General features: G+C 38.4%; 1 protein-coding gene across 11 annotated transcripts in view; it reads right to left on the bottom strand.

The window, feature by feature from the left end:
- RBM12 (RNA binding motif protein 12) overlaps positions 1–14,338 on the bottom strand; it is a 91,047-nt gene extending 76,709 nt beyond the window's left edge. Inside the window, exons 1-3 of one of the 11 annotated variants that reach the window (XM_060231052.1) lie at positions 14,148–14,317; positions 10,975–11,059; positions 6,383–6,524 (exon numbers count right to left, since the gene is read on the bottom strand). Coding sequence is in view for 2 of the 11 variants with exons in the window: in XM_060231046.1 (XP_060087029.1) it covers positions 3,864–6,503 (2,640 nt within the window). In the remaining 9 variants the exon portion in view is untranslated. Of the gene's footprint in view, positions 1–2,256; positions 6,525–10,974; positions 11,060–13,797 lie in introns of those variants that run through there. The other 10 variants (XM_060231056.1, XM_060231046.1, XM_060231053.1 and 7 more) reach the window with 10 other exon arrangements.
- Between the last annotated feature and the right edge of the window lie 360 nt (positions 14,339–14,698).

Here is a 14,698-nt window from a genome sequence, read left to right as displayed (position 1 = left end):
CAGCCAACTTATTTGTATTCTAATAAACATCTGAATGAACATCAGGATTACATGTGTAATTCTGGATGCAGCAACTCATATGTAACACTGACTACTCTTGTGCCAGAGGCTTCCTGTACTAGATCAAGGCAACTCAATGGGAGCTTTACGATCTAATGCAGTATTCTTTAAAAAGCAAAAAATCCTGGGTTTTAGCAAATTTAGTAATATAAAGTGTTTAGTGATATGATTTAACAATGGATACCAACTTAAAAGCCAATGTTTCACGACAATGGAAATCCATAAGAAATCTTTAAACTTCCCTAAAGAAAACAAAGGGTTACATAGGTAACCTACAAAGAAATAGCATACTGCACTAAGCTCAGAACAGTCACTCAAAAGCCACTAATTTGCATAAACAATTTCAATTTTTCTTCCCTTGTTTACTTTATTCCTGAACTCCTTCCAAAAGTTCCAGCTGTCTTAATTCTAATTCCCTCCTCAAAAACTAATTTTCATGTATTTAAGCTTCATCTCCAAATGAAACAAAGCCTAAGAATTTGTAACTACATCTGTAACATACCCATCTCTTTGCTTGCCTCCAAAATGTTAAAATGTAGACTGTAAACTCCTCAGGGTACTTTTAGTAAAGCATCACATACATTGAGAGATTAAAAGTGGTAAGCAGCAGCAGTAGAGTTTTTATTGTACACTGCCTTGAGTATTTTTAAGCCCCATGGTAGCTCAAACCATTTGTAAGAAATCGCTATTCGTATCTGTAACACAATGTGGATTCTTTTCCAAATATTAAAGGAATGGCAATTATGTTTTACCTGTTCAAATTCTGCACTGACTAATTCCTTGTCATCTTGCAACTATCTTGTTAAATTCAGAAAGTTAACAATATAGCTATTTGGATGACCACTTTCTCTCAATGTTGCTGTAAACTATTTCCAGGAGCTGCTAATGCTTTTTTGGAGCAATTCAAGATAATTTATGTGGATTAGATCAACTGACCAGGAAACCCAAATGCCAGCATTAAATTACATAGTTCTGGAAAGCACAAATAGTTTTATAAAAGATCTGATAGTTAAATCACCTTTGTTGCAAATCTTTAGTACAGTGATTTGCATAAGGCTAAGGGTGCCATTCCAAGAACATGGGACTTGCTTCTGGGTAAACCTGCTCAGGATTGCTCACTGAAGCTTTGAATACTGTTCCTATCTCTTCTTTAGGCCATAGTTAAAATGTTGTTTTTCTCATTAACTCCCAATATCCCCTACCATTCCACTCTTCAAGTATTGCTTATGCATAAGAAAATGCACATAGTGGGACGCTGTATGTCAAGTTCCCTGACCCCCCCACCCCAAAAGATAAAAAGCAAAATTGGTTAAATTAGCCATTCAAAATTTTGGCAACTTGCAGGATTGGGAGGAGGGGTAGTTTCCATCTCATCAAGACTTTGACACATACATTCCCAAGTCCATTTAGGATGCATACTGGCCTGGAAGACGTGAACTTTTCTACATTGCCTAGAATCACAAAGTTGTGTTCATATATAAGATCTTTTAATATTTCATGAGCTTCCTACAATTTTACTCCCCATCCAAGAGCACACATATTCTGTCACTATATATCCTGGTCTATAAGGTCATTATTGAACAACAAACCTCTCCGTTAAAATCTTTTTAAATGGCCTCTACCACTAAATGCAGACTTTTTAAAAAAAACCACTAAAATTTGTTATTTTAAAAGGATTAAACATTCATGATAAAAACCTGATGAGATTTTCAACACAATCCGCAGACCAGTCTAGAGTATGTATGCAAAGATGTTTCCCAGTACCTGCAGTATCAAGAATATCTGCAGAAGTATGCAAACAATCCCACCTCAAAAACTAAAACAAGGTAGAGACAGCCATTAAATGACGAACCGAACCTAGAAACTAGCAGTTTAATTGCATTTTTTAACCAAGAAAAGCTACACTGAAATTCAAGGATGAAATAATTACTAAATTCCATCCTCAACAAACTAGTTTCTTAATTCAACCAATTCTTCAAATAAAAACATGACTTTAAGTTTCTGTATTTTTATTCTTGAAGGAAAGGAACAGCGCCCACATGATTGACAATTAGAGTTCACAACTTGAAAAATAAAGGAAAAAGCTTCATTTCCTATTCATTCCCCCAAAATACAGTATTTTATTGGCCTTTCAACAAATAAAGAGCCTGCTGTTGAAACACACCAGACAATTAAAATAGATAGATAGCATAAATCTTCAGAAAGACAGTTTTATTAACAGAAGGCTTAGTAATTTTAACAATGAAATACAATTATGTCACTTTTCAGGAGTGTACCATCTTGGTACCTGTCAAAACAATTTCCAATCCATGAATCTGGTAATGCAGCCACCTCTTCATTTTAACACCTTCACTCAGTCCTTCAAATTAGCGTACTGCAAAATACTCTGAGGATGTAGTGTTCAATGGGTTTTTACATCTGTCTTACATACTGGATGAACAGAACTGTTAACCGCTTGTATTTCTACATTATGCTAGGCTGTGCACGTCAAATGTTCCATCATACAAAACTCAAATAGACACTCATTTTCTTCAACTGGGAAACATAGCTTATAAATTGCTTTAAATACAATGATTTGCAGAAGATTTTTCAGACAACTAGTATAATCTTGGCATTTATGATTTTCTGATAACGGACAGTCAAAAATTCTACTCTGATTTTCTGTATCACTGCATCCTCTCTTCCCTAAGAAAAAGCTCTACTGAAGAAAGTGACAATTCTACATAGAATTAGAATTAAACAATGTTCTCTACTGGAACAACTGTAAGAAACTCAAGAAGTGTAGGAAATTTTCAAAATTTTAATTTCGTAAATGATCCACAGCAATAATTCACAAGATTTTTGAAGTCGTAATAACACAAATGATTGCTAACATTAACACTCCGCATGAACCCAAGCTAGTCCCTTAAATTTCGTTATTAAACCAAGAGGTTAATGAGCGTGGTTCAAAAAGTTACACAACATACACAATGTACAAAAACCAAGTGATGAGCATCCTATCCAAATGTAACATACAGTCCTAAAAAATCCATCCATTTAAACAATTATGTGTTCAAGCTGAGGCTTTGTATGGCAGTTCTATGTATTCCATTTTAACCATACAAGTAAAGATGCAGAACAATAAACAAAGGTACCTTCACTTGTGGCAAAAATCTTATTCTATACAGTCAGTTGCAATAAGAACTAAATGTTATTCCATAAAAAGATGGAATTTTACACAGTTCAATTCATATGCAGGAAAACTGCCTGAACGTTTCTCAAGGAACATAATTTTGCTGTCCACATGCCAAGAATCTCTGAAAAATAAGGTACATAAACAATCTGTGTAACTGAGACTTTATTCAGTTGCAAAGTAAGATAGGACTATAAACAAAACTTTGACCTGCGTACACAAAGCAGATTCAGCCAACTTTTAACCAACTCTAGAAATAGCTACTACTCTATTTTGTAATGGTTTGCAATAGCACCCACCTATGACATCACTAACTTCATGACAGTTTTCCTCATCCAGAATTTCATAAAACCAATCTAGACTCCTTGATAAGCATTACATGGCCAATTCGGCAATTAGAAAACTTTCAGTTGATGAGAATACCTCTTCTCTACATATCTGTACTGGTAGAACTACTAAAAATTTACCCTTGCAGCAGTTCTTCTGTAAACAGTTAAACCAATATCCAAGTCTTATCAAAACAAATGTGAAGTTTAAACAATTTATAGGTTCTAATCTAGAACTACTATAAAACAATCTGAAAGCATTAATCACAGCACTAATATCTATTTTACAAACATTTAATAACCAGCTACCCTAGAACAAGTTTGACTTTTCTCGATCCTATTGGCCTGTCATTTAGATCAACAACAGCTGCCATTGCTTCATCACGAGATTCAAATGCAACCATTGCTTCACCAGTGGGCATTCCTTTCTCATTATATTTTAAGCATACTGAACCTGGAATTACTTGGTAACCATAGAAGAAATCTAAAATTTCATCAACTGATACAGTAAAGGGCATATTCTGAACTTTAATGACAGTTGGGCCTGGCTTTCCCGAACCAGCTCCAAAACCTGGTGGACCAGTAATATGCAAATTCCCAGGGCCAGGTCCAAATGCTGGAGGTCCACTTAAATGTCCAAGTCCGCCACCAAGACCAGGAGGTCCACTCCCAAAACTAGGAGGACCAGCTAAATTACCAGGCCCATTTCCAAAATTCTGAGGCCCCCCTCCAAACCCTGATGGCCCACTTAGATTACTAGGTCCACCTCCAAAGCCTGGGACATCAATTCCTGGACCAGGTAGGCCAGGCAAACCACTACTTCCAATAGATGGCAATCCTGGTCTGGAATCACCAAAACCACCACCTCCTATTCCTGGAGGTGGAAGAGGGGGACCAAATGCACTAGAGCCACCAAAGTTACTGGGAAAATGAAAAGGAGGACCACTGCTTGCATCTTTTGATGCACTACTTATGAAAGAATGATCATCTCCACCAGCATTTTGCACTCCTGGCAACGGTGCATTTCCTTGCATTTTCAACATTTTTTTCACTTGGGAGGGAGGATTTCTCTCAATTTCTCTCATTTCTTCAAGGGATATCACCCTAAGCACAACTTCTCTCCCATTCAGTTTCTTGCGATGTAGTCGCTCTGACTTACGAGCATCTTCTTCACTTTTGAACTGGACCAGCGCTTGTCCTAAACCTTGACCATTAGTATCAACAAGGATCTGTACAGAGTTCTCTTCCACTGCTAGACCCTCTAAAAACTGGATGACTTCCATTTTGGTAATGTTATAGGGGACATTGGATATATGTGCGCATAGTTTGGAAGGGCCAGTCTCCCCTTCTGCACTCATCATAATCTCTCGCTGATCATAGTTGAAGTTCTGAAGTCTTTTCCGGATCATATCTATCTTTTCTAACATAGCTTTTTTAGTGATGGGATGAACTTGAATAAAACGATTTCCTATGTATTGCTTATGATGACATAAAGCTGCTTTATAGTCAGTTTCATTTCTGAACTCAACAAAACCTTCACCAAGTGCTTTCCCATTGGGTCCATAAGCTATGTAAATACTGTCTTCCACAATATCCAGCTTTTTAAAGAAATCTATAACATGTTTGTTCTCTGATTCAAAGGGAAGACCTTTTAAATAAACACAGAACCCCTGATCGTGAGGAGACCTAGATCTTGACCTCTTCTGACCATTAGGCGATTTGGACATTGACAAAGTCTGAGGAGAAGGATGGTTTTGTCCAGAAGGACCCATGGTTTGCTTGAATGTTATGTGGCCTCCAGCAGAAACCCACTGTCTCTCTGTTGCAGGACTAACTTCAACATAGCGCTGAATCATCAGCATCCTGTTTCGTTTCAAGGCTTCAAATGTATCTTGTGGAGAGCAAAATTTAACTAATCCATTTCCATTATTGCGTCCAACATGATCTTTTAGTATATGCACTGCATCCACACGGAGTCCATGGAAAAAGTCTTTGACATCAGATTCTGTTGCTGAAAAGGGCATGCCATGGACACTAACATACAAATCATCTGGATTGATAGGAAGTGATTTCACATTGCTTTGGGAACTGATCTGAATAGGATTCATGGGACTCATAAACATTGGGTTCAAATTACTGCCCAAATTCATTGCTGTTCCAGAGCCATTCATTCCAGCAGGCAAAGGTGCTACAGGCGGAGGATTCAGAGGAGGCATTCCTGATAAAGGAGGCATAGATGTCATAGGTGGCACGGGAGGCACAGGAGGTATTGGGGGAACTGGAGGAACAGGAGGCAGTGTAGGCACAGGAGGTGGGACAGGTATGGGAGGAATAGAAGGCATGGGGGGCAATGATGGCAGAGCTGGGATAGGAGGTATTGGTGGAGGTGGTACTGTGTTCATTGGGGATGCTGTACTAGGTATAGTGGAGCTAAATGTGGGACTTCCAAATGTAGCACCAAGACTGGGAGGAGCAGTTCCCATACTGGCAGTAGAGAATGTTGGTATGTTTTTGTTGCTTTCATGGACTGAAGTAGCTGCAGTTACTACGCTAGGAGAAGGACTGTTAAAATTTGGTACTGTAGTTGGTAGAGTCACCCTGCTACTTATTCCAGAACTAGGTGGTGGCCCAGACCGGCTAGCATTTGCTGGTGGCATATCTAAATTTGCAGTTTCAAAACGTCTGCGACTGAGTTCTATCATATTTTGCATTTCAGTTTTACTGCTCAGCAACAGTGTTACTTTGGACCCTTTAATAGTACCACCTGTGCGCATCATACCAAGCCTTGCATCTTCATCAGTGGCAAAAACGATGAAAGCCTCACCCAGCTCACCCCCTACAATATGAACGCCCCCATCAGGAATGGTCAATCCAGAGAAGAAGTGGCGAATGTCCATAGTCCCCGCCACAATTGGGAGACCTTGTAAGCGGATGACCACAGCCATGCTGCGCTGAAACACACACACCTGCAGATGAGAAAAGGTAACGGCTAGGTCAGACTATTTATGACACCATATTATAACCTAGACACTTAAGTCTTTAAATGCTCAAGGATCTTGAGTTTACAATTTAGGTCCTTATTCCTACAGCATTTTCTACCGCATATTTTAGAAGCAAAATTGTACAAAAGCTTTCCACTACATTTCAGTGTAAAGTGTTAAAAAGCTGTTAATTTGAATCCAGTAAAAAAAACCTGGTACACTCCAAAAAAGTACTGGGAGAAAACAGAGCTTCAGACCTGCAAAGCAGAATCCAATTCACTGGTTGCCCAAGCAAAAATTTTGCATCCATTTCAAATACCGGTGCAACAGAAATCTTTAGAAGCCAGCATGAAAATTTTAGGGTCCAGCTTCCACACAGGATTTATATCAGGATTTCTGCTGGCATCACATTTCTAGGCACTCAAGCATCCAAGCACCTTGAACTTTTAAAACTAAGTTTCAAATAAAAGCCTGTCCCCCATTTTTTAAAACAAAAATTCTCTTCCTCGGCTCTGTACTTCATGTTCAGCTATTCATTTACAGTAATCAGAGCAGCCAGCTTGGTGTTTGGACTGAAAATCATAGAATTTCTAGACACTGCAGAAAAACTCATTCCTTGGAAATGTTCTCAAACTCAACCCAGAGCCAGTGATGGATGTATTCTCCAACACCCTGAAAGCAGCCTTATCTATGTCATTTTTAAAAACTTGATAGTATTGTGTTTCAGGCAGCTCTGCAAATATTCAACCACTCTGAAAGTGTTCATCCAACTAAATTAAGACTTTGTTACAAACTTGCCTGCATTAAAGAGTGAAATCATAGGGCAATGAGATGTGGCCATACTCAAGATCACAAAATATTACAGTATGGTTGCTTTTTAAAAAATATGTGATTTTCCCCAAAAAGTGCTTATAGCTACTCTTCTGTTCTGACATGCAGTGATATTATACCAAACAAATGCATTTACAAAAAAGCACTCACCCGAAGTCTAACATAATACTTTATAAGAAAAAAGATTTTTTATGTGTTTTTTTTTAAACAGGCAATTCAAGTCATGAGGAGAACTTTCCTTTTTTCATTTATGGTTGCAGAGAAAAACAAACACAGGCTTAAGCTGAATTGCTGAAGCAACCATAAACTAAAACCACAAATTATAAACTGTTCAACTGATGTGCTACAGCATTGGACTTCTATATCCAGCCTTTCTAATACAATGGCTTCCAATATGGCTACATTAAGCCTTTCTAATACAAAGGTTTCCAAAATGGCTACATTAAAATTGTTTGAACTTTAACTACCTCAGGCTATTCAGAAAAACCCCAGACAGTAAATTTGGTTTACATCTCCTTTAAACCATGTTAATCACAAAATCAAAAGAGGCAGTATTGAAAATAAACTTCAGATTGCACTTCCTTTCCATTAAAATACCTCACACTCCTTCAAATAGTTACAGAAGGACTGCATTGTAATGGCTATTCCCTGTTATCTGTGGCAGGCATGCAACTTAGCTAGTTCTTTCTGGGAAAAGCTACTGCATGAAATTTACATTAAAATCCACAGCAGTGCTGCAGTGCCCAGCTTTAAACTTTGTAAAATTAGCTACAGTGCCTTTTTCATAAGGATAACTTCATTGGTTGCAATGAAAAGGCAAGAAATAGAAGTTAGGTAAAAAGGTGGATAGAGTATGGGACACAAGGATAAAAATAATACAACAACTAAAGATAGCCACACAAAAATTAGCTTTTTTATGCTAAACAATATGCAAGCATAATTTGTGGAAGGAAATTCTCAACAAGCATGGCCACCACTGAAAAATGGTACTGAGTGATTCTCTTGATTGTTTGTGGATAAAAACCAAGCTTGGACTGTTGATTTTTCTCTTTTTATAATGTTCTGTCTGTTTTTACCAAATTGCTCATATTAATTTTTTTATAATAAAAGTTTTAAAACAGATGTAAACTTGTTATGGCATGTTTCCGATGTCACAAAAGAGATATCAAGCAGCAGACAGCATACTGACAAGTGAATAACTAAAAGTGGCACTAGAATGGCAGCTGTTAATGGTTTGTGAAGCAACTTTAGATCCTTTTTTTAAAAAAAAGGCTTGCTGCACTAGCCAAATACTGTTACAAATTTAGTTAAAATTAAACAAATTCAAAATCAATCTTATATCCCAGGGGTGGCCAGCAGTAGCTCTCCAGATGTTTTTTGCCTACAACTCCCATCAGTCCCAGCCAGCATGGCCAAGCTGGGGCTGATGGAAGTTGTAGGCAAAAACATCTGGAGAGCTACCATTGGCCACCCCTGCTTATCCTAAGGAAAATTATTTGTTAGTTAATATTTCCCCAATATGCACACTATATAGGTATTGTTCATTAGTATTTGAGATAGTCCAAGTACTTATTTGATTTTTAAAATTCAGTAACAGATTTCTGCTGCATCATAATGCTAAACCAGTACACCACCTTTTGCTGCTTTCCAATCATAACATTAACAAAAGCATTCAAGATCAAGGTCAGTTTTAGCTGCTCAGAGACTTTGGGGATTTTTTAAAAGACATTAACACGTATACCATTGTGGTTAGAGCACTAGTCTAGTTCCAGGAAGAGTCTCCATTGGGTGATTTTGGACTAGTCACTATTTCTGAACCTAACTTGCTACAAAAGGCTGTTATAAGGAAAAAATGGGGTAAAAGATTCACATATGCCATCCTAAGCTCCTTGAAGGAATGGCAAAATAAAAATCTAATGAAAAATTAACAGACTCACAATTTTCAATTCAGTTAGGGTCCAATTTTATATAGGTGCAATCTGAGTCACAGACTGTAAATTTTAGAAACTAAAACAGTTGTGAATGTCTGTACTGATTAAAGCACTGGAAATGCATATCACGAAACACCCATGTTTTATGGAGGTTCAGCAATCTTTAACAGCAAAAATTTTTAGACAGCACATAGTCTATTAATCTCCATCCAGTTTGCCAAAACCCATCGGTAATGCTACTCAGTGTTTAATAATATGTAGGTTTATGACTCTCCACAATACTGTGTTGCTTGTCTTGCAGCTGGGCCTAAGGTTACTCTATGTACATGCAAAATTGCTGCTTTCTTTAAACACCTCATGTTTCTATGCTCACATTTCAATAATGCAGAAACTCCTATTAACTGTTGTTCAGTACTACTGCCTGGAATGCAATTTCAACACAATCATTTATTATTCCATTTACCAACATATTCGTACATTGTGTTTCTCTCATGTGGGATCTCAAAGTGGTTTGCAGTAATACCTTGTTTGCATCTAGATCTTTCTCTGCAATTTTGAGTAAGCCTGAGGTAAACAAAATTATCTGAACTTGCTTATAAGATTGAGCCATAAAGAGCTTCTTAGGTTGCAACACAATGCTTTGGAGCTGTCTTCCTGTATCCAACAAGCATGTTTGGGGTGCTAATTTCCCCACATTCTTGTTTGCACTGGCAGCTCCATCCCATCGCAGGAAAAATCATTCCCAGAACTACAGAATATATATGGAGCAACTGCCCCATAGTTCAGGCGTGGCATGAGAGGAAAGTACATGGAGCTCTGCTTGCAGAAAACACAGGAGGGATATGTTCAAAAGGAATGGAGAGGAAAATTCCATGCATCGTGAACATATGGCAGGATATAGTTCATTAATGTCCATACTTCAAAAACTGCCTAGACTCAACAAGTTATCTACCTAAAATGGAAGGTCATCTATAGTTACTCTTTAGACAAGAGAAGTGAAGAGATGTTCACATGTAGGCATGAATAAGTTTTTGAAAAAATTAGAATTAACTGTTCACTCAGTTATTGGTGGGGTGGGGATTAACAGCTTCCAGATATAAGCATATTCTACTTGAACAATGTTGAAACGGTAAAATAAGATACCTGGATCACTGAACTAAACACATCTAGTTCCAGGTGTCACCATTAATACTACTTTTACCAACATGTGTGTGTTTGGCAACTCCTTCAGACTAAAAGCCAAGGAAGTGTATTATAGCATGAAATAACAGCATCAAATGAGAGACCCAAAGGAAGACTACTTCCTCCAGCACAATCATTCCAGATTCCTGTGTTATTTTTTGACAAGTAGGTGAAGTGGCTTCCAAAGTATCTCAGGGGGAAAATAGTAGGGTCCTCTTTACCTACATGGGTCAAGACACAGTTTTCACAACTACATAACACTTGCTATACACTAGCAATTGCAAAAATATTGCAAAAACAACTACATACTACTAAAGATATCAACAGAAATATTTACAAGAATATATACAACTGGGCCCTGAAAGAAAACTATACAGTTTTGGTGGTTGAAACTTTTAAAGTTGATTTATATGCTGGAAATAATATTCCACAGTACTTTGAATTATCCAACTGTATTTAACAAGCATAAATATTTCTTCAAAGTATCTTACCTGCAAACAGAGGTGTTTTTTTTCCTTAATAAGTAGCAGTAGTCAAGTCAATCCTGTGGGCAACCAACTAAAACCAACTTTTAGACTGCAATAAAGAATAAATGGAGGCAAAAATCAATGTAGGCAGCACACAACCAAGGTTAGCAGTCCAGAATGAACTGTATATTATGAAAAGTTTGAAGGTGAAATACCATAAGGCATTCCCATTATATGTCAACCACAAGTTTCTTATGGCACACAGCGGAGACACTTGTTAATCACTCATATTGGTCCACAATTAATTGCAATTAAATTTTTAAAATAAAATATACCCAACATAAGGCCATCACAGTCAGAATAGATACATGTTATACAACCTCAATCTCTCAAGCCTGCATTTCCTCTTCAGCAATCTAAACCTCTCAATACAGACTTTTTAAAAGAGGTGCATTTAACTGTTTTGCACTAAGAAAATGCTAATCACTCTGGTGAACAGGACATTTCTAATACTATGTCTTCTGATCCATTAACAAACACTAAGCAAAACCAAACACTTAATATGCTTTCCAAGCCCTGCAACACCTAATAAAACCAAATCAAGCTCAAAGCATTTTCAACTCACTTCCTTCCACTCATTTTACCTTAAGAACATGACCTCATCTTTTTATCTGAGGGTTACAACAACCATCATTTCATACCATGCGATTCTCAATGCACTGCACAACTGAAATACAGCATTTCATAATTTATAATCCAGCATTCATGAGGTATACATTGACGCTTCAAACATGCAAAATCCTAAAGTTCGCTGGCAACCCAAACCTACAACTCCAAAAATAACATCCCATTTAGAAAGGAAACAGTAACACTAAATTGCGAAAGTCTGCTGCTCGTTTCTTATGGATGGCAACTTCACAAGCAGTGATATAAGGAGATCTACATCTGTAATTGTGCCCAAGAGGAAATTAAATAAGCTTTTTGCTTATCACAAGGTTAGCTGTAATTTTTTCCAAACAAAAGTTTTCGAATCAGATACCAACATCACCACAAATATTACATATACAAGTTTCCACACAACTGTAATTAGAACATCACACTTTCTGGCTGTGAAACTCAGAATTGTCCAGAAGACCAAAAACATAAGGTTGAATATACTTGCTTCCCAAATTCAGCAATTTCAAGAGCTACTTGTAACAAAGATCAAAATGTTCAAGAAAAGATATGGCATAAATGTGCTTCATCAAATCTCAAATATTACAGACATTTTCAGTTAAATAAAGCTATCTTCTTGTATGATTCTGATTTTTCTCCCCTTTTTAATTTATTGGTAGCGCTGAGAAGTTTGCCAAATGGCCATTACTCCGCAAAGTACACACAGCAATACAAAAAAAGGCACCCAAAAACTCCTCTTTGAACTCCAGAATCCATAAAACATGTTGAATTTTCCCCAACAGTTCTATTTTCTATGGTTTTACGCTGCATGAGGACTTCCCGATAAGTATGTCTAGGCTACAAGTCAAACAATACGAAATCTCACACCACTAGACAGCCGAAGACATTTTACTACACTAATTAATTTCTGCTGCCCAAGATATGGTCGTTACAAGACAACTCACTTCCAACATGCTGCATTTATTTTCCAAAATATGCACCAATGCCTTGCATAATCTAGTTAAATCCCTGTACATTCTTAAAGTTAACAGAACATTCTCAGATACAATATAAAATTTCAACACATTTTCTTGGTGGTCCCATACTTAAGTGAAGACAAGTGATTTGTTCCTGTGCTTGCCCAGTAGTTAATTAACGGGACTGGGAGAAGCACAGGAATAAAGGAATTCACTAGGAAAGACAAAACTAATACATGATTGAAACTGACAGTTCACAATAACCTAATTTCTAAAAATTCTATCAAAAACATTTAATCAATCTCTACCTCATAAAATTGCCAATCAACAGCCTAGTAGGTTCACTGATGCCCCTTTTCTATTTTTTGGCTTAAATATGAGATACTTAAACATATCGTTATGATATTTAAAACAGAATGTCCTTGCATTAATTTCTAAAACTGGAAATAAGCAGCCAATAAAATACAGCACGATATGGATCCATTTGATATAATCAGCTTTCAGATCTACACACTGGAGTCTGCATAGTTCATCAGTTTCTCATCTCTCCATAACGATTTGTTCCCAGAACCTATAATCTTAACAGAATGAAATAAAACCACTCTAGGATTCTCAAGAAACCATCATGAACGCCAAACGAGTAAATTAACATCTATTAATTTAATCTAAACAGCAAATTATTTGAACAAATAAACTCTTGTACCAAACCACAAGGTTCGCGCGCATCGTTATCACTTCATCACGCCGATTTAATTTTTATTCAGAGAAAAAGCTCAAGAATTTAATGCCTTGTACTTTCATCTTGAGAAAATGGCACCCAACTGCGTACTTTGCGATCATACATGATTTTTTTAAAAGCTTGCGGAAAGGTGACAAAAAATATAGCAAAGTATTGAAAATACAACAGTATTGTTCTTAGGTAGCATCACTTCGAAATCTAAGCGAAGAGGAAACTTTATTCGAGTCGGCCACCACAGAGAATGAGACAGATTGCAGGAGAGCTGGTCGATGCACAAAATCCCCGCAGCCACCAGCAAGGCCATTTTGTTGCACACTACAGAGACGGGTTCCATTCGCCAGCCCTCCACTAGGAAGGGCCCCCTCTGCACATTTCTTTTCGCTGGACCAAACAATGCCGCTGAGTCTCGGTCTGAAGCCAGTATTTTAAAAGCCTTGCTTCATACGGCCGCCTGCGGAGAAAGCCACTGATACTCACCTGCCCTCAAAGGGGTTATAAACCCAGGGGCCTAACAGACAGCTCTTCACTGACCCCGAAACAACACCGTCGCAGGCACAGCTACCAAACCCAATGCGCCAGGTTAAAATGCCTTAGCGACGCTGAACATCTTCTGAACATTAAGTACCGACCAGGCCCGCGCTCCGGACCGGAGCTGAAGGAGCCGCCCAAGCTCCACAGCCCCCACTGGCCTAATTCCCGCCCTCCTGCCTTTTGTGTCGCTACGGGGAGAAAACACTCGCTGGGCTCACTACCGGAACAGGTACGTCCGGCTTCCCTCCCAGTCCCAGCGAGCGAGGGGCCCGGCGTGGGGAACGCCAAATCCTTACCGAGGGGGGTCTGTATAGAAAAATAGGGGTTAGAAGCAAAACTAACTCGTCACTCGGGCCCCGCTCCCCGCGCTGAAGGCAGCGCCAGCGACCAAGCAGCACCACAAAATGGCCGCCTCGCTGCACCGCCTCCAGGCCTCCTGCAACGCGAAGTGGAGGTGTGGCTCTGCAACGGGCGAGGAGGGGGGAGAAACTCGGCTAGCGAGTCGTTTTGTGAGAAGCCTGGCTGAGGGACCGTCTCGTCCCAAGAGCTGCTTTGTTTTTTAACCACTTCTGGCAACCCTGCTATAATCCATCTACGGAAATCAATGAACTGAGACAACAGCCCTGTACAGGGGTGGATAGTTTGTAAACAGGGGGTCCAGTAAGCGTAAAAATAGAGGAAGTTGTCCCGATTTTTTATAAGAGCCAAATGTATTCGGTTCAGCTATGAACTAGTGCTGACCCATAAGAATAGAGGTGAGATGACGTTGATAGTACATTGTTCGGCGCCTCTAATTCATTGTTTTTAATTAGTAATCTGTGGGATTGCCTCGCTGAATAGCAGGGTC

This window comes from Heteronotia binoei, chromosome 2, assembly GCF_032191835.1.
Source record: "Heteronotia binoei isolate CCM8104 ecotype False Entrance Well chromosome 2, APGP_CSIRO_Hbin_v1, whole genome shotgun sequence".
NCBI lineage: Eukaryota > Metazoa > Chordata > Lepidosauria > Squamata > Gekkonidae > Heteronotia > Heteronotia binoei.
This window is presented reverse-complemented; position numbering and strand designations above follow the sequence as displayed.